At 45.5% G+C, this 25,189-nt stretch overlaps 1 protein-coding gene and 1 long non-coding RNA gene across 18 annotated transcripts in view; one reads left to right on the top strand and one right to left on the bottom strand.

Annotated features, from left to right (window-relative positions):
* The first annotated feature begins 735 nt into the window (after window positions 1-735).
* Window positions 736-7,186, top strand: LOC144307746 (uncharacterized). 2 transcript variants are annotated; one of them, XR_013374472.1, is made up of 2 exons: window positions 736-895; window positions 6,574-7,186. It is a non-coding gene; the product is annotated as an uncharacterized LOC144307746 (long non-coding RNA). The 2 variants fall into 2 exon arrangements; XR_013374471.1 differs by having other exon boundaries at window positions 736-901.
* The window catches only part of HUWE1 (HECT, UBA and WWE domain containing E3 ubiquitin protein ligase 1), a 172,454-nt gene continuing 154,140 nt past the window's right edge, over window positions 6,876-25,189 (bottom strand). For 10 of the 16 annotated variants that reach the window (XM_077887705.1, XM_077887714.1, XM_077887719.1 and 7 more), the window contains 23 exons: window positions 23,939-24,230; window positions 23,120-23,250; window positions 22,383-22,597; window positions 22,004-22,292; window positions 21,764-21,866; window positions 20,499-21,045; window positions 19,014-19,617; window positions 18,206-18,327; window positions 17,941-18,097; window positions 16,590-16,722; window positions 16,098-16,300; window positions 15,366-15,493; window positions 14,116-14,212; window positions 13,060-13,215; window positions 12,374-12,619; window positions 11,930-12,047; window positions 11,137-11,277; window positions 9,929-10,216; window positions 9,710-9,815; window positions 8,992-9,109; window positions 8,546-8,727; window positions 8,088-8,278; window positions 6,876-7,502 (listed from right to left, as the gene is read on the bottom strand). In XM_077887705.1, coding sequence (XP_077743831.1) covers window positions 7,400-7,502; window positions 8,088-8,278; window positions 8,546-8,727; window positions 8,992-9,109; window positions 9,710-9,815; window positions 9,929-10,216; window positions 11,137-11,277; window positions 11,930-12,047; window positions 12,374-12,619; window positions 13,060-13,215; window positions 14,116-14,212; window positions 15,366-15,493; window positions 16,098-16,300; window positions 16,590-16,722; window positions 17,941-18,097; window positions 18,206-18,327; window positions 19,014-19,617; window positions 20,499-21,045; window positions 21,764-21,866; window positions 22,004-22,292; window positions 22,383-22,597; window positions 23,120-23,250; window positions 23,939-24,230 — 4,670 coding nt within the window. In that variant the 3' untranslated portion in view covers window positions 6,876-7,399. The remainder of the gene's footprint in view (window positions 7,503-8,087; window positions 8,279-8,545; window positions 8,728-8,991; window positions 9,110-9,709; window positions 9,816-9,928; window positions 10,217-11,136; window positions 11,278-11,929; window positions 12,048-12,373; window positions 12,620-13,059; window positions 13,216-14,115; window positions 14,213-15,365; window positions 15,494-16,097; window positions 16,301-16,589; window positions 16,723-17,940; window positions 18,098-18,205; window positions 18,328-19,013; window positions 19,618-20,498; window positions 21,046-21,763; window positions 21,867-22,003; window positions 22,293-22,382; window positions 22,598-23,119; window positions 23,251-23,938; window positions 24,231-25,189) is intronic. The other 6 variants (XM_077887711.1, XM_077887715.1, XM_077887722.1 and 3 more) reach the window with 4 other exon arrangements.

Here is a 25,189-nt window from a genome sequence, read left to right as displayed (position 1 = left end):
ATGTGTAGTCTTAACCAGCCAGTCAGGAATTTTCTGGCCAGCACCGTAAGATGATCTGTCACACATGGGCCCTCTCTATCCAAAGGAGTCTAATAAGACTCCTTTTCCCACAAAGGAATTCACCTCACTCCCAATAATCCCTTTTTGTATTTATGACTCCCCTGTCCTGCCTTTAAAAACCTTTCCATCTCTGTAGCCCTTTGGACTCCCCTCTATTTGCTAGATGGGATGCTGCCCGGATTCATGAATGGATTAATAAGGCCAATTCGTTCTATTAAAATTTACTCGGTTGAATTTTTGTTATTTAACAACACAATCATCCTAACTCAAGGCACCGGATCCGGATCCGGGCCCCGGCGGTCACACAGTCACACACCCTTCAGAAGGAGCCACTGAAGCAGTTAGCCCCCACAAGCCCATTCGGTTATGCACAAGCAGCAATGCACACAGTCATAGGATCACTTGCAGTTAAACCACACACAATCTCCCCAACACAGTAACAATGCCTCCTCTCCTAAACTGTCCAGTGACACAAACCCAGAGTCACACCCACTGATTTTCCAGGCAACGGGGTGGGAGGCTGTTCCAAGATGGGGCCTCAGACTGAGCGGCTTCTGGCAGGCCCCGGGGTTACCCGGCAGTGCAAGCCAGGGCTCCACGTCCCGCTCCGCCATTGGCTGGAGGCCCAGCTCTGGGGCGGGGTTTGCCGCCCCCGCCTTCTCGGTGAGAGGCAGAGGAGCCGCTAGTCTGGCTAGGGCGGGGGCGGTAACCAATTTGGGGACTGGACCAACTGTCCTGGTTTGCCGGGGAGGTGCTATTTTCAGTAGTGAAACCGGGGAAGCCCCAGGCAAGTCGAGAGGAGTTGGGGCGAGGCTTCCCTGAAGTGGGCATGCTGGTACAGGTGGGACGCCTCTCCTTCCTAAGGATTGCGTCTGGGAGGGGAGGGAGCAGGGCGTGCCCCCTAGAACTAGGCTATTTATTTTCGGTTGTAGAAATAAATACTTGACCACGGTGAAAAACCGATGAATTCTTCTTCATCATCATCATCATCATCATCATCATCCAGAAGGGGCTCTGGTTCACCTTAGGTCCTCAGTCCCCCTTTCCCTCTAACAATGCTTTGTTTCAACCAAGCCTACAATAAGCCTATTAAGGACTCTTTACAGAATCCTCATCCTGGGTAACTTGTGTCCTGCTTGAAAGAGGGCCTCAGCAGCCTCCTCAGGCTTCCTCAGCCTCCACGCTGACCCCTCCCACCTACTCCTCACTTGGAGTAGAGAGGTCTGCATCACATCTCTTCTGTGCAATCCCCTTTGATAGTTCCTGCCTTACTCAGAGTAAAAGCCTGGGATCTCACTCCTGTCTGATCACAACACCTCGGACACTTCCATCACTGGTCGTCCTTCTGGATGCCATGAGAATTCCCACTTTGGAGCTTTTATACTAGCTGTTCTCTCTGCCTGGAAAACTGTTCCTTCAGCTCCTCCAATGGCTTCTTCCATGCAGGTCTTCTAAGCTTAAATACCATCTCTTCAGAGAGGCCTTCCTCTGACCACTGCAGTTAAAATAGCCTCCCCCCCGCCTCAACTCTCTCTCTTTTTATGTGTATTTCTCTTTAGAAAAGAAGATATGTTACTCACTCCCTGACATATTTATTGTCTGCCTTCCCCCATTAGAATGTCAGCTTCATGGTGGCAGGAATTTATGTCTGATGTTTTCACTGCTGCATCCTTAGCCTGTTACACAGTACATGCTCAGTAAATGTTTGTTCAGTGAACAAAGCAGGAGGATATAAGTGTAATAAGGAGTGGTGGAGACTGTGGTTACCTAGAAAAGATATGTCCACCCACCCCAAACCATTCACATCAACACAGCCCCCACACACCCTCACACATATACCAGGTTGTTGTCTGCAAGCCAGAGAGTTCAGGCTGCCAGTTTCCATCTGAATTTATAAATTTTAAAAAGCATGAACAAGAGTATAGGATACATACCATGTGGCATCTTATTGTGTATATTTTGAGGTTCTTTATGCTCTCAGTGCCCCTGCAGCTAAAGGTCAGGAGCATAAACCTGCCCTGAGTCAAGACAGTTGACAGTGAAGGGGAACACACAGCATGAGGGACTGTGGGGTATTGCAGTAAGAGAAAATATATATCATAGGATTTGGGCTTGTTAGATGATTTGGGGACAATTCAAAGAAGCGAAGTTTTGCTCTAGATTGAATACTATCCAGAAGGGGGGGTAATTTTATGATTGGGTATGCTAATACATCTTCTCCATAGAGGGGACAGATTAGAAAGAGGCTAAAGCTATTTAAAAAAAAAGAAAAAAAAGAAAAGAAGCAGCCACTTATCAATCAGGATAGGGGATGTTCAGTTAATTTTTGTGGGTGGTTTAGACAATGTCTCTAATGTTTTTGTCTGTGTTCAGACATGATTTCAAAGTGGTCTCAATTTTGTCTTTATCACGGTTATAGAATGGCCTTCCCTGATGTTACTATTCTGTGAAGTTGTTTATGTTCAACAGAAGAACACCAAAGCCCGTGAATTCCAATTCCAGGCCAGCTCCCAGAAGTCAGGGGCTGCTTTTCTCTTTCTCAGTAGACATCAGAAAGGTGGTACTAATTTCTCAGCACTATATAACAGTGCCTGTTTCTTCACATTGTATCCCACCTGTGTTCACACACATACACTTTAAGTTTTTAATTCCAGAGAATTAAGCCGTGTTATATTAGTTTCAGGTGTATGATATAGTGATTAAAAAAATTCCATACATCACCTGGTGCTCATCATAACAAGTGCACTCCTAAATCCCCATCATCTGTTTAACCCCCCCTCCGCCCCCACCCACCTTCCCTTTGGTAACCATCATATATTTCAATTTGGTAAGTGGTTTCCGCTGGGCTTTTAATGGATCTTTGATTACTACAGAGGTAATAATTATCACAGAGGTAAGCATTTTTATATGCTTATTGCTCATTTATATTTCTTTTGTGAATTGCCTTTTCATATCCTTGCATGGTTTTCTGTTGGGGAATTTCTTAGTGATTTGTAAGCTTATATATATACACACACACAAAGAATGGGTTAATCCTTTATATATTTTAACTTACAAATCTGTAAGAATGGGTTAAATCGGGATCCCTGGGTGGCGCAGCGGTTTGGCGCCTGCCTTTGGCCCAGGGCGTGATCCTGGAGACCCGGGATCGAATCCCACATCAGGCTCCCAGTGCATGGAGCCTGCTTCTCCCTCTGCCTGTGTCTCTGCCTCTCTCTCTCTCTCTGTGACTATCATAAATAAATAAAAAAAAAAGTTAAAAAAAAAAATTAAAAAAAAAAAAAAAAAGAATGGGTTAAATCCTTTATATATTGAGGGGAATTCTGTTTAGCAGTAACCCATTGCCTGTTAGAGATACTTTTTACCCTAGATTGTCATTGTTTTTTAATTCTGTTCCTGGTGTTGCCAAATTTTAGTAGCCAAATATATCATTACATTTTCTGTTATGATGTCTTTGTAGATTTTAGCCTTAGGTTTTCCATATCCCAGATCAGCCACTGTTTGCCCATTTTTTCATTTTGTGCTCTGAAAAGTCACTTCATAGTTTTCACTCTTGAATCTTCCATTTGGAATTTATTTAGTGTGAAGTGCAGGGCAAAATTTGTATTTTTTACCCTCCCAATACTTAGGCAATTTTCCTAACCTTAACATTGATAAAGCCATTCCTTCCACAACTGGCTGTTGGCGCTTCATTTTTTTACAGACCACAGCACGCTGAATATTCATGGCTGAGGCCATTCTGTCAGGTCTGCCTTTTAAATCCCATTTAAAAAAGATTTTATTTATTTATTCATGAGATAGAGAGAGAGAGAGGCAGAGACACAGGCAGAGGGAGAAGCAGGCTCCATGCAGGGAGGCTAACATGGGACTCAATCCCAGGACTGTGGGATCACACCCTGGGCTGAAGGCGGCGCTAAACTGCTGAGCCACCCAAGCTGCCCTTAACTCCCATTTTGTTTAGCACGTTTGTCCCCTAGTCTCAAAGCTAGCTATACTTGCATTTTTATGCAAATGAAAGTCTCTTCATTTATTTGTCTTTTATGCTTCTCATGAGTTTTGGCATTTTCTTTCAGGAGTCCTAAACACTCCTTCTTAAGGTTATTCTTAGGTATTTTGTTATTGTTGTGAAGATAATCTATTGCCTGTTATGTTCTGTAACTGGTTATTGCTTGTAGTTGAGAACATGTTTAATCTTGCTACCCTGCCTGTTCAGTCTGTGTACCCACTGCCCCCCCATACTTTCCTAACACCTGCCTCCTTCTCTTCATACAGAGCCTTTCTCAGTGGTCAGTATATGGTAAGTGCTCAATGGAATTTTATCATGGGTAATAACTGTTTCCCCAGCCAAGACAGATAGATACACATCCAAAATATAGAACCATACATTCCAGTTTATCTGGTTTGCACCTGTGGCCCAGAATAATTATCAATAACATCCTTTTTAAGTTTTTCCAACTTTGGATGATAAATTACATGGCCACCTTAATTAAAAGAGGACTATTTTAATAAGGAGATAACCCACAGTAATCATAACGCAGACACATCAGTGGGGGGAATTATTATGTGGGGGCAAAGAGACATGTTTAATCATGTCATGCAAGCAGCCTTCATGTAGAATTAGGCCTGTTACTGACTCCCCTGCTACCTACCTCAAATTCATTGTGAAATTTGATAAATTGCCTACCTCAAAAGTTTATTCTGAAAAATTTAAAGTGTTATAATCATAGTATATACCATTAGAAGGAATACCCATGTTTCTAGTACCACCAAAGAAATAAAACATCACCAAAATAGTTGAAGCTGTGTGATTTCCTCTTCCAAACTGCATCTCCTGGTCTCCCACAGCTATCCTGAACATTGTGCAGTACTTTGTTATACTTCTGTGTGGATTTTCACTCTTCATACATATGTAATTTTTCATGCTCTTGGTACATATGCTATGTAGTATTGTTTTGTGACCAAATTTTATTTTTTATTTTTTAAAAGATTTTATTTATTCATGAGAGACATAGAGAGCAGCAGAGACATAGGCAGAGAGACAAGCAAGCTCCATGCAAGCCCAATGTGGGACTCTGGGATCACGCCCTGAGCCAAAGGCAGACACTCCACCGCTGAGCCACCCAGGTGTCCCATTGTGATTAAATTTTAAATAGGTCTCATACTTTTATCATTGAGATTATGTAGGTTGATATGTACAATGGTTACATTTTTACTGCTACACAGGATTCCATTGTATGAATTATTTACATTTGTTGGACAATGTCTACTACATGAGTGAATATTTTGTTAATCATAGCCAGTCCTCTTGCTGCACTGTTTGAAGTTTCAATAACTTGGTTCTCTTTGGTTAAGCAGTTTCTCAACAGTTATACCTTATTTTCTGGTTTATTGAAATGGTTAGAACTGGCATTTACAGCATTAAATTGGCCACCTTATGCTTCTGGTGTGATGTGGGTTATTGGTCTGGGGCAACCTTATCAAGTAATAATTATGGTTAGCAAATGCCTTGCATCAATTAACAGGATTTTTGACATTGAGGTGATGAATAGTACACCATACACACATGCCAAAGGCAAGTCATCCTTGGGCATGTTAGACTTTTGTATGCCACTGAATTAGGGTTTTATTTCTTTTTTTTTTTTTTTTTTTTAAAGATTTTATTTATTTATTCATGATAGTCACAGAGGAGAGAGAGAGAGGCAGAGACACAGGCAGAGGGAGAAGCAGGCTCCATGCACCGGGAGCCCGACGTGGGATTCGATCCCGGGTCTCCAGGATCGCGCCCTGGGCCAAAGGCAGGCGCCAAACCGCTGCGCCACCCAGGGATCCCAGGGTTTTATTTTCTTCAGCATTATTCCGTCTGTACTCCCTGCTTCCACAACTCCCAAACCCTATACCAAATTCAAAAGTTAGTTTTTAGTTTTTCAAGAAATCAGTTCTTAAGCTTATTTATCAATTCTAACGTATTTCTGCTTATCTTCAATCTGAATTCCCAGCATCTCAGGCCCCTATTCTTTGGCCAAGCTGTGCCATCAGTGGGAGACTCCTACTGTCTTGACCTAGATTACTAATCTTCCCTCCTTAATCTTAACTTCCAGCCAGGATTCAACTCATGAGTGCCTGACAATGGAAAGCCTTCCCTGATCTTCCAGGCTAGGTCAAATACTTCTGCTCCAGGAACCTAGGGACCTCTCCCTACCTCTGTCACAGAACTACTCAGTCTCCTTCCCTTTTGACTAGAAGCTCAAAAGCAGGGACAGGGTCAGTTCATCTGTCTTTTCAGTTGTCAGCAAGATGAGGTACAGGCCGAGTGAATATTTTTTAAAAAAGGGAGAAAAGGTCTAGCAGCCATTTGCATCAGGACCGGGGTGTGTGCGTGTGCGTGTGCGTGTGTGTGTGTATCAGGTTAAGCAGAAAATCTGAGAGCCTCAGAGAATGAGGAAAAACCACACAAAGCAAGCTTCACTTGGGGTTATTTTTCTAACTAAACCTTTATTGTTTTTTCTTTGAAAGCTGGAACCATCAAAGTCCTTGGATCAGCTTTAACTGCTGGATGGAGTAAAAACCATGAGACTACTGGATGATCTGTGAACAGATTGGCAGACAATGAAACAAAAAACCAAAACGGATGGGAAGACTGTTCTGGAGAGCTAGTCAAATTACTTGCTGCTTACTGAAATTCGTTTCAAGAAGATGCACCAGTGGTGATGGCAGAGATGTTTTCTGGAGAGTCCATTTGCATCTTTTCTCCAGATGTCTAGCATGTGTTCAAGAGCTGTTTAAAGTTTGAAAAAAACTCCATTGTGAAAAGTGAGTTATGAAGAGTGCTCTTTATTTGAAACCTCCACAACACAGACGCCAATCTTGTCTCGCATTGAATCATTAGCTGTGCACATCAACACATTCCAAGCACAAATTAAGAAATGCAAACAGAACAAAAAAATATATATATATATAATTTTTCCCCTATCCAAAGGTTTCAAGTCTCAATGCAGCAAATCCTTCTGAACACAGAATCTGAGGAGCACACTGTTCAAATAGTTGGGACAAACAGGTCCCTGCAAAGGCTAATGCCTTTTTAACACATGGGCTGGGGATCATGGACGGCATGGAACAGGGAGGAGGAGGAGGTGAGGAAAAAGGACAGGAAGAGAGAATGAGCGGGTGGGGGACTTGGGTATGCGCTGGGGGAAGATGGGGAAGCTGGGACACACACATGGTGAGTTGGTGGATTTCATTTATTGGTTTTTGACATTTTCTTTCTGGTTCTTTTTTTATTTCCCCCCATTCCCAGGTCCAACAATGGTAGAAAAACCCCACAGTGGTGTGTGGGGCCTTATTAGGCCAGCCCAAAGCCTTCAGAGCACTCCTGGATGGCCAATAGTAACATGTGGCGGAGCTTTTCAAAGCTCTCATAGGCAGGTAGGTCCAGCTGATTAAAACTAGAGAAAGAAGAAAGACCAGTTTGTGACAAACTCACCAAATCCCTGTGTTCCCATAGTGCCCACTGACCTCTCCTCCCTGAGGAAACCCACTCCTCTCTTGCAGACTTGAAATCTTGTCCTAGCCTGGTCTGCCCTGCCCTAATTTGGCCCGAATACTAGCTATCAGGCTCCTAAAATATAAATCTGACCTGGTCACTCCTTAAACACCACAGTCTCACCTATGGGCTAATGTATAAATTCCAAGGAGGCATTTGGGGTCACTGGTGATCCAACCTCTGCTGATCCAACCTTTTCAAGCCTTCTGTTTCCTGCAACTCCTTGCTCAGAGAGTCCTGGACGGAATACACTGCACTCTCACATGGCAGTGTTCACCTGCAATGTCTCCCCAGCCCCACTGTGAATCTGAGCCAGCTTCTCATCTCAAACATCCCCTTTTCCACAAAACCACCAACTTGTGAGCTACTCTAGGTCTAGCATAGCTGGGGCCAGATTTGGGATCCTGCCCTTGGTTAGGCACCCAGGAGCAGCAAATATGCAAGCTAAGTCTGAATGCTAAAAAGAAGAACAAACCCTTCCTCTTACCATGTGTGAGCTGAAGGCAGGCGATCTGTGGACCTGTCATCCCGATGGATCTGAAACTTCTGAATGCCATTCATGCCTTCAAGGGCAGCAAAGCCTTGTAAGGGCACCTTTGAAGTACCCGTGACAAATTGGAGGAACTTGGCACGGTCAGCTTGGTCGAAAGAACGCAATGCTCTCCAGAACCACTGGATCTGCGGGAAAGGACACAAGAAGCCAGGGTTAGGTAGAGAGCTCTTGGAAGGAGGGGGATGGAATCTGGAATCTTAGGCAGTCCATTCTGTGAAATGGGCTTTAGTTCTTCCATTTCATAAGATCAGCAAGAACATTCCTTGATGAAGAGGTAGGTATAAATAAGTTGTCACCTATATCCCCTTGTCTCCTAAGAGTACAGGTTTATGTGGTGTCATACCAAGTAGCACTGCTTAGGGATATGGGGAAGGATGCCAGCAGCAGCTCACCTGAATAGAGTTGGACTGGTACTTGTGGTATTCAGTGTTGGATTTCAAATCATCAATGTCGATTGTGGGCAGTCCTGATATGAGCAGCTCTAACTCCTGCTCAGTGAAGATAGAAATGAGGCGCTTTGGAATGATCTCATAGAAGCCTTCTAAGAAAGCTGCCAGCTGTTTACGGATGGCTCCTGGGGAGAAAAATCAACAAGACATGTGGTGTCTAAACTTCTAAACTCACACAACTGTTAGTGGTCAGAAATTCTCAATCTGGCTCCTGCTGCAACTAGGATGCTGAATGGTCTGCCTGACTCACCTAACACCCTTGAATTAGGGTGGATAAAGGGAAATAATTTTTTGGTCAGTTATCTGAAGGAAAAAACCAGTATCTGTGAAATGAGTGAGGCCTGATTGCTTCCCATATGAACATGGGGTCTAAGGGACATTTCCCCTACCTGTCATCCTCATCTGGCACACCAGGTGTACATATTCCTTCTTATTCTCTTCAGTTACCAAGATGTTAGCCCCATTGGGTTTGAGGTCACGAACTTCACAGACTCCAAACTCCTGGACCTAGAACACCCAAAACACCAATTACTTGTCAGGGTTGGTCTAGGATGGGATTTATATGGACACCTGGGAATACTTAAACTCTTTGCCATGTCCTGGGCAGAAAGATGAAACAAGTTAATAAAAATGTGTTTTGTATGAGCACGCAACTTCATAACAGGGAAAAGCCAAGGGTTTGGCCCCAAAACATGAAGGCTACAAGTAAGGAAATTGTCAATGGTAAAAGGGAAAAAGGCATGGTTCACATGTTAACATGACATAGCACAATCTATATGGAAAACAATTTGGAGGAGGGATAAGCTTAAAAAGTTTTTTCATTTATATTTACCTGTATAATATCTCTATACTGGAATAATTTTTTTTAAATGAAGAGAGAACTAGGAAAGAGCCCAGACTGTTTTACAAATCCTGTTTTTTCTGTTTGTGATGTCTTGTACAAATACCCACTGCTTACTGCTGGATGGGGAAATGGGGCATGAGACTTTAAGAAGTTGAGATGCTTCCTTAGAAGCATGAGATTATCCAGTGCCAGTTCAAGGGTGGTCCCAGAATGGGTTTTCTGGACTAGCTAGGATGTGCTGCAGTCAAAATTTCCTGACCTACCTCAGTGCTGAAGGTGAGGTCATAACCTAGTGTGGAGACATCATTTTCCAGCAGATAAACCAGGCCCTGGTAGAAGTGGTAATCTTCACTCTCCATATCTGTATATCTAGAAAAACACAATTAAGGTCATGGGTTAGGGTGGAGGAGAGGAAGTATGGGGGTAGGACATAAGAAAAGGACCTGTCAAGTGAGAATGTGGATTCTGTGCCACATCCTCACCTGACAGACTTGCCCAAGATGTGTTTGTAGAAGGACCGAGTAAAATAGCACTCCAGGAGACGGTTGTCATATACAGCTTTGGCCACAATGCGTCCAACAAACTTGAAGTAGCTGAGGTGATTGGGGTTGCAGTGGGAAGATGGGTTGATGGTGTAGGTGACCCGATCACCGGGTGAGGTACGGAACAAGGCATACATAGGGTTAAACATCTCCCGAGAGATGATCATATACCACTCCCGCAGGAGCCCTCCAGCATCCTGCCCTTCTTCTCCTTCAAACACTATATACCTGCGTAAGAGACCAGAAACAGATGTGCAGAAAGCCCAGGACAAATCCATTCATTTATGTAGTATGACCCAAGTGAGTGAGTGAAGCAGTGGCTGGGGAGTGCAGGATCAGAGAACAGAGGTGAATGCAGAGTGCCAGGAAAGCCCAGAGGAAGGGTGAGGATCTGGGACAAAAAAAACATCGATAGAAAAGAGGTCTTGAATTATCAGTAAAGGTCACCAATATTCCAGTAAATACCAACAGGAAAGGTATAGAGGCTTAAATGAAGCCTCTTCGGGAAAGCAGGGAGAGGAGTCATTAAGTGGTGTCAGAGGGGACTGAACTCAGGCTGAGGTCTTTAAGGATTTGGTGGTGGAGGAGCAGGGCCCAGTCTGTCTCAGAAGCCTGACTTCTTGTGATAACATGGATGGTGAGCCCATGTCATGAGGGAGAGGAGGAATCAAGTTCCTGATTTCATCTCACGGGCTGACACTTAGTATTACAAACTGCTGGTCTCTTCTAGGTGACTTCAGAATTACCAGTGAGTGATTACCAATTTGGTGAGGGGCTATTCATGCAAGTGTGGTCTCCGCCAAGCCAGGATACCATTTGCTCAGCAGGCTTCCCATTCCTAGTGTAGTAAGAGAAAGCTCTCTACAATGCCATCGGGTCTATCTTTGTAAATGCCAAAGACTCTCCTGTCTCTCTGGGAATTGTTGGGTAGCTCGGCTCAAGGGCCAGCTAGCCAGAATAAGAGACCACTCTCATGAGACCAGGCAGAGAAGACAGGAGGCAGCTCAGTGAGATTATTTACACCAAGTTCCTATTTGGAATTCCTTTGGAGTTCCCCTGCCATCTGGCACCAGAGTAAGCCTTCACTACCATGTAGGAAGGTCCTCCACTCTCTCCCATCCTGTCATTTCTCTGTTCTGGGTTCTTACAATCGATTCTTCATTTCTTCAGGGGATTTCCGGTGCAGTTCACGATAGGAGTCTTCAAACACATGATCACGGCGGACGTGCACAGCCATGTCTTCTTTCCGGAGCCCCTCATCCAGACGTTCCAGCTCTTGGCGGAAATATCTTGGGAAGTAGAGAAGAAAAGAAAATAGGATTGGGTGTGGCAGAGCAAACTTCTCTTTGGTTGATTAGGATGAAGACCTACAATGATGCTCCTCCCCTCCTCCAAATATCTGTTTCAAGGGGAACTGGAAGTGCCCAGTACTTGTGAAGAGACAGGTCATTCATTACCAACTCTAAATTTTCTTATCTCCACTGAATAAAGGCCCATTGAGGCTGTAGCACAGAATCTCTGCAACAAGTAGGTAAGTATGTGTAGGTGGACAGGAAAGAAGAGAAGGATAAGGATGACAGGAGTGCTGTGGAGCCCCTGTCAACCCCAAGCCCTGCTATGAGTGTACCATAGCTACCTGCACTTCCTGTATTACCCCAAAGAATAGAATGGTATTTCAGAAGTCATGTGACTAAACAAAGGCTTGCATTTCTCTGATGAGGAACAGAGATGAGAATGGAGTAGGCCAAGGAATATTTAGGTATAATGACTGTTGATGGCACATAAGAATTTCCACCTTCCCACCCAGCACCATTCCAAGGGCTGCCACCAAGGGAAAATTCTTTTCCCTGAAAACACTCCCTCAGGAGGAATTTTGGCTCCTTTTTGGGAGAGGAGATACCATTTGAAAAGTTCCCATTCCACAGCCTCCAGGACACATACTTGCGCTTGACATCAAAGTCGAGGACACGAATGTAGTCTACCAGGACAGCAAAAGGCCCATCAGCGAGGTGGGTGGTGGACTGCCGTAGGATCTGATTTAACACAGTGCGGTGAGTCTCTGAGGGGAGAAAGGACAGCAGGAATCAACACATCCTGGCTCTCAGAAGACTACATGACAGCCAACCAGACAGCAACTCTTTCTTGTTTCATGGAAAAAAGACAGTGTGGCCCAAAAGGGCTTTCAGACCCAGTCCCTACACCTCACTAGCTTCATTCTTTGCCCCTCTCTTTCTTCCCCCTCCGTCCTGATCCTGACATGCACACACACACACACATACACACACTCACTCACCACTCTCCCCCATGAAACAGTTAAGAATATAGTGTATGAAATGACCCTGTAAAAAATGAAGCCTATATTGGGGGCCTAAGAGTTGCCTGTACCTGCAAAGCGAAGGAACTTCTGTGTATCAGGGGGCAGGCTTGAGGAGATGTGCATAGAGGAGGGCTCCCTGGAGAAGAATGGGTCAAGGGAGGAAGGAGTAGCAGGGGTTAAGGGGGCAGGGGAGAGTGGAGGAGGCTCGTCCTTGATGTGTGCCAGCTGGCTCTCACGGGTGTCTCTGACAGGAGGTTTGCTCTCCCGCTCTGTGGCATGGACCAAAAAGAAGGCCTCGACGGCAGGCTGTAGCACTGGGGGTAGGAATGACAGGGAAATGATGTTTTACTTTAGAAACTTCAACATGCAAACCTCTTTTCCTTCATAATCAAGTTACAGAAGCACAATATGGAAGAAGAAATAATGAAAACTTAGAGGAAAAAATACAATTGTAGCAAAGAAAAATGAAGCCACAGAGGAAGTCTGAGCTTCCTTGAAACTGAAGAAAATGGAATAGGCAACTGGTTATAAAGATTTCCCTGGTCTAAAAGGTAAAAAGATATCAACTACTAAAAGAGAAGGCAAATCTGTTTTTCCAATAGTGAAGTGAGAGAAAAAACACCTCTCCTTTGAATTCTCCATTACAAAGACACTGAGAGACAGGGGTGACCTGGAAGGAAGAAAAATATGCTGGCAGAAAAAGCTCCAGAGCAGATTAGTGGGTTTGGACTTTGGCCCAAAGGCCACAACTCACCTAGCACTGCATGCTGGTCATGGGATTCCTCCAGTTCCTTTAGACACTCTCCCAGCATGTCCCACAGCTCGTCCAAGCTCAGCTGCTCACTGAGCAGGGGTAACTCAGGTGGCCTCTCCTCCTTCTCCTTTTCCCCTTGTGGGGTTCCATCTGAGCCTACAGGCCACACAGAGGAGACAGAAAGCCTTTGAGGTTTTTCTTTCATTTAGCTTTTTCCCAGACCAAATGTGCAGGCCATTAAACAGATCAAGACGACTAGCCCACTGGCTACTAAGTAATACTGAGCCACACCTAAAAACAAACTCTAGCCCTACACTGGATGACATTTAAATTTATATCAAATGCAATTAATACAATAAAAATTTTGGTTCCTCAACTGAAATAGCCACATTTCAAGTGCTCAGTAGCCACCTGTGGTTAGTGACTGAAGTTCTAGCAGATAGTACTGGTTTATTCATTGCCTCATTAGCTCTCAGAGAATCTGTGGATTATGAAATGATTTAATGTATTTCAAAAATGTCTCAGGCCAACACTATTCCACAGAAACGTGTTAAGAGAAGGCATCATGAAGTATTCTATGTACAATTAACTTTGAAAAATGCTGCTACTAATAGCATATATTGTGTGCTGGGTACTACTTTAAGTATTTGTGTGTGTGTGTGTGTGTGTGTGTGTGTGTGTTAACTTGTTCAATCCTACTATGAACATCCCTATTTTAAATAAGGAAACAGAAGCTAAGAGAAGTTTGTTTCAGGTTCCAGAGGCAGTAAATGGGGGAGCCACAACTCAAACACATGCTGTCTCCATGTCTAACATCATCACATCATAGTTTCTTTACTATAGGAATTATAGTGGTATGTTATAAATTTCCAATAAGGGTGAGGTGGTGGTAGTGATCTTGGTTGGTATATGCCATTAACATTTACAAAACCAGTGTCCACTGGAACAAACTGGAAAACACTCAGCTTGTGTATACAGAGAACAGGGGATCCAGCAGACATTCCATGAAGACTGTCTCTCTCTCTTCCTGCACTAGAAATAGGAAGTAGTATTTACCAATGGACTGAGTATCCTGAGCACTGGGAGATGGCTGGTCCACATCCATGGGTGACTCCTCTCTCCGGACAGAGGCCTCTGACTGGCTTGACTCCGACTGGATAAAAGGGAGACAAAGTCACATAAAGGGTGCAACTCTGCTTTCCTCACGGAGAGGCTAGAGGCTGGCTCTATCCATTCTCACACAACATAAGCTTGGAAAGATAAAGTTTCCTTTAACTGTTCAAAAAGAATGGCCTCTTCCCACCTCCTTTGCTGTCCTCCATCCTGAGCTAGCAAACTCTTCCACAAAGCTCCTTGGGTGCCTGTACTGCCTCCACTCTATTTCAGACCTATGTGTAGTCAGACACTAGCTTGTTTCTGTTTGCTCAGAAAAGGGGAAATAAGGGACCTTTGATAGGTGGGATTATTCATAAAGCCAACATCTGTCCTTTTGGGTTTGGGAAAGACAGGGCAGAAAATACTCCAAAAGAATAGTTGTTTTCCCTTTCTACCATGTTGGGAACCACAGCCCTCAAATTCTATGATGTTCTCAGCATGCTCAATGAAATCATACTGTATAATAGTAATCCTATGCAAAGAAAAACCAGGCCTCAGGATACCTTTATTTCCTGGATCTTGGGAAGGTGACTTGCATGTTGCAAGAACAAGAAAACAACGAGAGAGTGCCACAGCATACATACACAATGCCAGGCTTTCCCCATAGCCACTCTGTGCTGGGATCCCAACAATGAGTTGGCTATCTAGGAATCTCAAAGTTTTTTTTTTCCTAAAAGTGCCTGAGTGCCTTGGTGCCAAGGTACCAAGAGAGTACGGAGAACAGAAGCAGAGGCCAGGGTAGATGGACCAGCCATAGCCTAGAAGAGGCTGCGTGGGATGTATACCAAGCTTGGGGGAATTTCAAGGATAGGATTCCTGATGTACTTGCATTGTTCCATGAGACAGAAAAATCTTCATCCCACATCCCCTCAGAACCCAGACACTAAGCATTATGCAGTTTGCAAAAGCGCCACTGTTGACTGGATAGCTGGGAGTGGGGTATGATGGCCAAGCTTTAAGTCATTATCGATCCAAAACAACCAACAGACAGTAGAGAAAACACCAACAGAAAGTAACCCTGTTGCCCAGAAGCATTCATACAGCATACTTAATGCAAAAGCATACAAGGTTAAGGGCAGTGAAACCCCACTGATGATGTGGTGGGGAAGGGGAGAGACAAATGAATGAGGGGCTACAGGCATCATGCTAACCGTTGCTGCTTGTTGCTGTCTCCGCGCCCTTTGACCCTCACGTACCATTTGTATAATGGCATCAGCCTCAGCCTCCAGCTGCCGAACAGCTGCCTGGATGCTGCTAGCTGAGCCTAAACCGGAAGAACCTGGGAGAAAGAAAAAAGAAGGCAAGGTATAAAATGCAGGAAGAGGGAATGCCCAATATTCTCTCTCCCATCTCCTGGGCTGCCACAGGGCATCTTGTTGAAATCTTTGAGCTTTGGCTAGGGCAGCTTCAGAGTGCTCATCACCAGGCACTAAGAGCTACCATTACAAGTAAGGGCAAGGGACATGGTGTTAGGCAGATGGATAGTGGCAGGTGGAGAGGGTTTTGTGGGACAAGAGGAAAGAGGTAGGATTTGGCAGGCCACAGAAGAGGCAACATGGCTGCAATGTTTTAGTTAGGAGTGATCAAAGAGGCAGAAAGGAGACACGCTCAGTGCCTTAAATCTTGTTCAACAAAAGATCTGTCCCCAATTTCTTTGCCAGATTTTCCCTCCCCCTTACTTCTCACTTGCCCTAATGAATTTCCTATGCAGACAGCTTGAGTGAGATACAGAACGCAGCCATCAACAGTCTAGGAAAGGATCATCACTTCCTTTTTTGGAAAGGTCAAGCAGGATGGAGACATGACATTAAGTCCTGCCCTCCAAGGACTTGGAGTTTGCCACCACCAACCCTGCCCCTCAACTGGACACTCCAGTTCCATACCTAGCCTGCCTGTCTGCTTGGCTTTCTTGTTAGCTCGGCGTGTGTCGTCCCGAAGCTGGATGATGACCTGCAGTACCCTCAAGAAGAACTTCTGGGTAGACGTCTTGGATGTCAACATGGACATAGAAGGCAGCTGGAGCTCCCGGCCACCCAGAGGTCGCTTCTGAGATGCCACAATTACCACATTCTCAGCCATGTCAAACCTGGATAGTGTAGAGGTGGCTTGCGTATACTGATAGCATCAAAGCATAAACATCCAGAGCGAGCAGGGCTTTTTGGTGTCAATCAGAGGGTTAAAGAATCTCAGAAGGAAATCCCACAAGTGGGAAAAAATAAGATCAAGTATGCATAGAACATATAAGAAAATCTGACCAGAAAGGGAAAAATTAAAACAACCCAAACAACAAAACAACCACCAGGAAACCAGCAAGAGCCACTTTTTAGAATACCCCAGATTCCAGCCCCACAGCCAAATGGGTGGTAACCACCCACCTGCTCTGCATTTTGCCTTTTAGCTTGGTGGTCTGTGGCTGCTCCTCAGGCAGGCCATCAGGAGAGAGGGTCTCACATTGGGCTCGTCGCTGCTGTTCTAGGTTGTATTCCCGTAACTCAGCCAGAAGGGTACCTGGTTAGGCAGAGGAGCCAGCAAGTGTTCAGAGATTTCCCTAGTGAAGCAGCTGGAAGCCAAACCTTTCTAAGAAACCTGCCCAGGCTATCTTTGCTCAGTTGCAGAGAATCTGGAGTGAGCAGGAATTCTGTTCCATCTTACTATGTGTCCTCATGGACCAACTATCCAGAGACCACCAATGTACCTTGCCCTCAAGAATCTGTTGAATCTACATGAAATGCAGCTCAGTGCAGGGAGGAAAAACTATTAGTTTTTGTGGTAATCTCCGACAAATTGCTTAACCCCCTCTCCCAGTTCCCTTCTCCATCTTAATAATTATTGAGACTAATACTGCCTAATGTCACAAGGCTGTTTTGAGAATTAGCAGATAACTACAGTAGAGTAGGTGGGACACTGCCTGGCCCATGGGTGTTGAATGCTGGGAGTCAAGAAAAGACAGAGACTGTAATCAAATTCCTTCCTCTGGAAGAACCTTATAGTTCTCATGTAACAAGAATATCCTGGGGTCATACACTGATAAATATCCGTATCACCTCAGCTCCAGGTACATTTGTGAGAAGGAGATAACTAATGAGATCTCGGCAGCTGACATCTACAGAGATCCATGACTGGGATGCGGGTGGGAGAGAGCAAACAGACTCTATGCTAAAATCTGGCTCTACTCCTCAATTCAATTGCTTTATCACCCAGGGTTTTAATTTTCTTTTTGGTAACACAACTGGAAGGAAGACTGAAACTAGACAATTTCCAAGTGTCCTTATAACTTCTGTACCTTCACAACTGCACAAAGGCAGAGGGTATCATTTGGACTCCCAATTCTTGAGCCTAAGTGAAGTGCAGGTGCATCTCTGAGGTGGTGAAGCTGCCTTAGCAGGCTCATTGCAGGGCTCTTGTAAGTGTCCAGAATGGAGAAGCAAAAGAGCACTGCAGATCCTACACGTGCTCATTTTCCTTTACTTAACCCTGATTACAAGGTATGTGCCAGGCACTGGCAATGTAGAGGAGCCCAGCCTTGCTCTCCATGAACAAATGAGCAGAGGAAAACAGATGGTAACTCAGTATTATCAGTGTTGCAACAGAGGAGAGCACAGGGGTGGTGTTACAGAAGCATAGAGGAGTTTGATTCAACCTGGGGATTCAGGGAAGGGTTCCATAAAGAGGTGATACCTCAGTGGAAGGTTTCAGAAAGACAAGATGCTTTACTTCTGTTATTACCTATCTGTTTACAAAGAGTATAACCCAGATGGCGCGCTCCATTCAGTAGCAGCTTGAGAACAGTGTCCCGGGTTGCAGGGTCCCCCCGAGAGAGCTGCAGTAACACATTGGCTGCATCCTCTAGACCTTCTTCGGAACAAGAGTGGGATGTCAACACCTGGGAAAAAGAAGAGAGAAGAGGTAGGTCTCAACTTAAGAACTAAAACTTTACTCCCATCCACCTTTCCTCCCCCAATCTTGGGAATTCAGAAGAGCTCGGACTCACCTCCACAGAGAGCTGCAGCTGGTTTTCAGTGAGGCCAGAGGATACCATCTTAAAGTCAGCACTGCTGCTGCCCCCATCACCCACCTTTGCTGGAGATTTGCTGGCCTTAGTAGTTGTAGAAGCTTTGAGCAAACAGATGGAACATAGTAAGCCTCTAAAACTCACATGCCAGAACCAAACAATCACTAAACTGTCCAGGGCTTCAAAATGGGAAAGTAGTACAAATGAAAAGCCACCCACCAAAGCCAAATACAAATGACTTGGGATGTCAAGGACTCTCATAACCATACTTTCTAAAGTGACAAAGAATCCCAAACATTTCTCAACTGTTTCCCTATCATCTGAGTTCCCTCTTCAAAACCATTTTCAAGTACTTTTTATTAGTCTGCTGTAGGGCTCGCTCCCTTTACTTCCTAGGATACCCTGGCTATTCCACCTTGATTCAAATGGTATCCTGTCTGCTCTTAATCTTTTTCCTGGAACTGGCTCCCTCACCCAGGCTGGAAAGGCTGGGAGTTCTTTGAAGACAGGGACTTTCTCTCTCCTCCCTTTGGTGCTTAGCCTAGGGAAGCCACATTCAGTGAATGCCTACTGGTCTTCACGAGTGTCTGTGTGGGTAGATGTGTGTGGGGAGGAGGAGGATGGAGAGAGAGAACTGGGACTGAGGAGGGCAAGAATGAACACATTTGGCTCTTGCAAACATAAACCAAGCCGACTGCTATCATTTAGAGAGGAATACCTGGATAAGGGAGTGGAGAGTGAGGTGGGTGTACATACCCCAAAGCTCCCAGCCTACATCCACACTTACTTGAAACAGTAGTGGTAGCAGTCGTGGGGGTAGTCACCGTGGTCGAAGCAGCTACGGCAATGGTGGATATAGCCGTGGCAGCAACCAGAGCTGGAGCAGAAGTGACAGGGGTGGTTGCAGCAGGGGGAGTGGGCGTGCTGGAGGCAGCAGTGGTAGTGGTGGTAGATGTGGTTGAGGTGGCAACAGTGGTGGAGGAAGCACTGCTGCCAGAATTAGCCTGTGCTTCTGACACTTTGTTTTCTGGGAGAGCAATTGAGATGAGAGAAAGGAGTCTGAGGAGTTTCTCAGTTAAGAGAGAGCTCCGGCGGATGACTGGGTGTGATAACATGTTCATGAGCTGCCCCAGTGGAGAGGCCTCAAGGCTGTATGGGGAGGTTTCCCCCTCACCACCAGCGCTCACTGGCACTGACTTCACGGAGTTCTTGCCTTTCCGGCTGACATTCATGTTGTCCAGTTTAACCAGTAAGTCCCAGAAGTCTGTGCAAATCCCACTGCTGGTGGACTGTGAAGAGCATGGGCTGCAGGCCTGCTTACTGCCCCTCTCCCGATCGCTCTCACAGTTTGTTTCTTTGGTCCGCTGCTGTGTAAAATGGCTGGGAAATACCTGCCGGCAAAAGGAGGACAGGCTTGGTCTAGGGGGTCTACACAGGAAATCGGTCTTCCTGACAAGTGAAGACAATTGGTTCTTAGATTCTCCACTTCTCTGAATAGCTTTAGTGACATGGGAGAGATGTCATACGGGAGCATAAGGTCTACATTATCTGATGGTGGAGTGACCCAGAGAAACAAACAAGGGCTTTGTAGGGAGATGATTAGCTAACTTCTGAGTATCAGTCTCTGTATGAAATGGGGAGCATACCTATGCTTTATCAAAAAATTGTTGAGATTAAATGAGGTAACATATTTTTGCATAGTGCCTGGCAACAAGGCAGGCCCTCAAGAGATGGCAGCAATGATTATTAAAAAGAAGACTGAACTGAGTTCTAGATCCAGCTGCATCACTTACTAGCCACATGACAAAGTCAATAAAACTTTCTGCACCTCATGGGACACCTGGGTGGCTCAGTGGTTGAGTGTCTGCCTTTGGCTCAGGGCATGATCCCAGAGTCCCTGGATCCCACATCGGGCTCCCTGCACAGAGTCTGCTTCTCCCTCTATGTCTTTGCCTCTCTCTCTGTCTCTCATGAATTAATAAATAAAATCTTAAAAAAAAACTTTCTGCACCCCAGCTTCGTCACCTATAGAACAGAAATTATATAGACCACTGAGAGTTGTTTTGATAACTAAATGAAGTAACGCACAAAAATTGTAAAAAGTGAGAATAAAAGAACCCATAATTTACTGGTCAACTCCCAGAAACCATACAGGCCTTAGCACTATAAACAGTGAACAAAGACCTTCTAGCTTTCTTAGAATTCAGATTTCATCTAGGCTGTGGCCTGCCACCCCTCTTCCATCCCCAAGGGCTGAGTTCAAGCTCCTTACCTTGGCCAATTGAATGAGTGTGTCTAGAACATGTCTGCAGACAACAGGAGCAGCCTGGGGGTGGATGTGGACAGTGGAGCCACTGCTTGCATGCTTCTCGGTATGTTTGCGACCTCCTGAACGTTGAATCTGGAATATATTAGTCCTGCAGCCGAGGGCTGCATCCATGGATACTGAGAGCCAGGAAAGCTGGTTGGAGCTCTTAGACTCCATCTTGTGTAGGAGGTCCAGGGGCCGGTTCTCATGGCTGCTTGACCCACAGCTTTTGCTTGACTTTTTGCCCTTGTCCTCACTTGAGGAGAGCTTGGGTGTTTCAATGCATAGCTCACTTTCACTGCTGCGCTGCAAAATGGAGAGCAGACTGCGGATGACCCAGTGGCGGGTCTGGGCATGGTAGCAGAGATTTCTCAGTACTCGGTGTAGACGACTAGTATTAAGCTTTGGCTCATCCACGAAAAGTAGGACCAGGAGACAGGATAGGGCTTCATGGTCCAGGAGGAGCCGTCCTCGGAGGCGGAGAAGAGTATCCACATTACTGCCAGAAGGCCTGGAACAGAGCACAGTTTCAGCACGGTAGTACTTCAGCTAGAGCTTTGGGATTAGGTATAGGCCTAGGGAAGGGGAATGAGCTGCATATCTCCAAGGAGGCACAAGAAGGTGTCTAGTACAGGGGCTCTTAATAAGAGCTGCCCTCTTGTGTATCTACTGGGTATTCAAGTACTCCACACCAGCTGGTATGGGGCTGCTGAAAAGACTAAAGAACTGCCCATTTTTGTGATGATGGATCAAAGGCTCAAAATACGTTAAGTGATTTTCTCTAGATCACATGATGTCAGTATTATGAATTGGTAAAAGCAGATTGCACTCAAAGTCTTAAAAAACGTTTACTTCTGCCTTCTCTAAACTACCAGGAATTTGCCTGCCTCTTAGGACTGATCACTCCCTTTACATTTCAGCATGTTGGGTGCAGTTTGCTTCTCCCACAGCCTAGATGTTATAAGCTTTAGGCAAGTGACTTTCCTTATTATAACCACAGTTAGCATCTGCCGCCAGTTTGCCTTACTTTGTGATTATGGTCTACAGTAGCTACACTAACCCAAAAGTGTGGCTTTTTGAAGGGGGAGGTCCAAAGATCTGGCTCCCCTCCTCAATCAAGGCAATATCCTAAAGAGGTCATCTAGTCTCTCCACCTATATATTAAGGGAATTGGACTTAGCAACAGATGTGAGAGGTGGTATGGTAAGGTCAAAAAAAGACAAAGGTACCTGTTATGGCTGCTGCTACCCCCCATCTGGAAGGTGCCACCTCTTTGCACAGCAAGACGAGTGTATTGGACTCCTCGGTTGCCACTGAGGCGACTGGTGAAAGCTGGAAAGAAAGAAAATGGAAATTGAAACTGGGGAGGTGGGTGGTGAGCTGGGTCCAGTAACACAAAGGGGAACAGCAGAGCGTCATGTGACCAAAGTTGAACATTTCAGAACCCTCCCACTTGCCTCCCTCTGTACCCGGGCTTCGGAGGATGGCAGAGAGCGCAGAGGTGCTGCTGTGGCCAAAGAGCCGCTCATGCATGAGCTGTCGCTGCCGGGCTTCCTGCTCTCGCCTCAGGGCTTGAGCCTCAGCTGCAATGTCAGGTGGCATCACAGCCAAAACACTGTCCTCCATGTCCTCCAGGACACTACGGCGCAAGTCTGATGGCAGGGTCTGGATGAAGGTCACAGGGTCCATGGGAGTGTCTGAGCTCGCATTCTGTGCCAGTTCCCGTCGTTGTTGCTCAGCTCTCTGCTGTGCCAGCACCTACGGAGCAGAGGTTGTCAATGGGGGCATACCCACAGCTAGATGGCTTAGAGCCGCCCTACCTCCCCCCCACCTCCCTGGCTCACATACTTCCTCCTGAATGGCTGGAGGCAGGGCCGCCAGGAACTCAGGGCTCACTTCGGTCACACCAGGATTCCCCACCACTGCAGGAGCTGAGCTATTTGCCGAAGGGGCAGTCCGAGTTGGTGGACGGATGCCCAGTTGGTTCTGTAGGACTTCCCGGCGGATGTCATCAGGCAGGGCAGCCAGGAAAGAGGGGTCCACACCTTCTGGTAGACTGATACCTGAGGGGAGGCACAAGATGTGAAGGGACTCTCGTCTCTACCAACGCTTAAGATGTACTTGGAATAAAGAAACCCATGCCTTGTTTGAGGGGAACGAACCTTGTGTGTCCTCACTGCATGCAAAGGACAGAAGACACACAGAAAGCTCACCTTCCCCAGGCTCAGAACAGCTCTTGTTATGTGCTAGAGTCTGTGTGTACACTGTCACTTAATCTTCATCAAGGCCCTACCATGTAGCTATTATCACCTCACTCAGTACTGATGAGGATCAGAGAAATAATGGTTCCAAGTTCTGAAGGTAGGTGGCTGCAGAGGGGGTAACCTGAGCTAAGATTTGTTTGACTCCAAAGCCTGGGCTCATTCCGCCATGCAACATCAGCACCCCCTTACTGCTGGTCCTGCTTCCATTATATATGCTGCCTTCCATCTGGGTGGAATCATTTGGTGGGCATTTTCATGCCAAAGGCTACTAAAAGCCTAAATAAATAACCCCAGAATGGTCCAAGCACACACGAAGCTCACCTGCAAGGGGATCTTCTTCCTCACTGCTTGTTGAAGGCAGTGGCTCTTCTAGGATTCCTCGGGAATCTGCTCCAGAAATGGCCACAGCAGAATCTCTGGTGGAAGAACTCTCAGAGGATGCAGGGGGAGAGCTGGAGAAAATAATTTTCAGGTTGTTCTTCATATTAACATTTTTCCATTTTTAAATACTCCTATGATACCCCTTTCTCTTTTTTTTTTTTTTATTGGTGTTCAATTTATTTATTTATTTATTTATTTATTTTTTCATTTTTTTTATTGGTGTTCAATTTACTAACATACAGAATAACCCCCAGTGCCCGTCACCCATTCACTCCCACCCCCCGCCTTCCTCCCCTTGTTCGTTTCCCAGAGTTAGCAGTCTTTACGTTCTGTCTCCCTTTCTGATATTTCCCACACATTTCTTCTCCCTTCCCTTATATTCCCTTTCACTATTATTTATATTCCCCAAATGAATGAGAACATATAATGTTTGTCCTTCTCCGACTGACTTACTTCACTCAGCATAATACCCTCCAGTTCCATCCACGTTGAAGCAAATGGTGGGTATTTGTCATTTCTAATAGCTGAGTAATATTCCATTGTATACATAAACCACATCTTCTTTATCCATTCATCTTTTGTTGGACACCGAGGCTCCTTCCACAGTTTGGCTATTGTGGACATTGCTGCTACCCCTTTCTCATAGAAGCTAAGTTGGTTTCCCCAGTGCACCAAGCATGTGCAATAGTTAACAAGTATGCATGTGGCTCAAAATCCCATTATCACATCTTGTCCTCCTTTTGCTCACACAATGCTTACCTGTCTTCAGGGGGCTGGGTAGGTTCACCTGACCCATCACCCCTGCTTTGCATTTCTGTCACAACAGTTGGGGCATCCCCAGGAGTGGAGCTGCCTGCTGTGGGCTGCTCAGAACTGCCAGCTGCTGAGGTGTCACCCACAGCCTCCTCTAGGGTACAGGAAGCCAGGCTACTGGTGTCCATGGGAGAGCCTTCCAGTTGACTGCTGACAGCTGTCAGCGCATCAGAATCTTCAGCCCTCTCTGGGGAAAGAGAGGCTAGGAGGAAGTCACATGGAGAGGTTAGATCTCTGCCTAGAAGAGGGGGCCGAATTAAGATGCAGCCAGATTAGATTTCTCACTTCTCTACCTTCTTTGCTGGCCTGACTCATATTCCCCCTATCTCCTATGCTTTATAAAGCTCAGCTCAAATCCTCATGGTGCTCCAGGTATGCCTATGAAATACCTTTCCCTAGGTGCCCCAGGTAAGGGAGTCTGTTACTTTCAGATTCCCGGCAGGCATCATTTATATATGTATGGTTCTGTTTATCTCAATAAGGTTCCTTGGAAAAAAAACCTACTACACCTCAAGGTTTTTCCAAAGTATATCACAGGCAGCATAGTACAGAGCAGGAAGAGTAAAAGAGGTTTCAACTTACCCTGTTGGAATGCTGCTGAGAATTTTGAAGCCCTACTTCAAAACAGTGGGAAACAGTGACATGAAATAAATGGCGTATGCCAGGATGGGAGAGCTGTGTGTGTGTGTTCATATGTTTGCCATCTCTGAAGGATGTTGAAGGAGAGCAAGCTTTAAAGTCACACAGGTCTGGGGATGCCTGGGTGGCTTAGTGGTTGAGCGTCTGCCTTTGGCTCAGGGTGTGATCCTGGGGTCCTGGGATCAAGTCCCATATCTGGTTCCTCGCAGGGAGCCTGCTTCTCCCTCTGCTCTCTCTCATGAATAAATAAATAAATTAAAAAAAATAAAGCCACACAGGTCTGGATTTTTATTTCAGCTCAATCACTTACTGAGTGGTCTTGGGCTTAAAAATCTCATGTGGGTTTCAGTTTATTCATGAACCTACCTACTTTGGAGGGTTATTTTTGTTTTTATTTATTTATTTATTTTTAAATTTTTTTTTAAAAGATTTTATTTATTTATTCATGATAGTCACACACAGAGAGAGAGAGAGGCAGAGACATAGGCAGAGGGAGAAGCAGGCTCCATGCAGGGAGCCCGATGTGGGATTCGATCCCGGGTCTCCAGGATCGCGCCC

This window comes from Canis aureus, chromosome X (genome assembly GCF_053574225.1).
Source record: "Canis aureus isolate CA01 chromosome X, VMU_Caureus_v.1.0, whole genome shotgun sequence".
Taxonomy (NCBI): Eukaryota; Metazoa; Chordata; class Mammalia; order Carnivora; family Canidae; genus Canis; species Canis aureus.
Note: the sequence above shows the minus strand (reverse complement) of the source record. Positions and strands in the feature narration are given on the sequence as shown.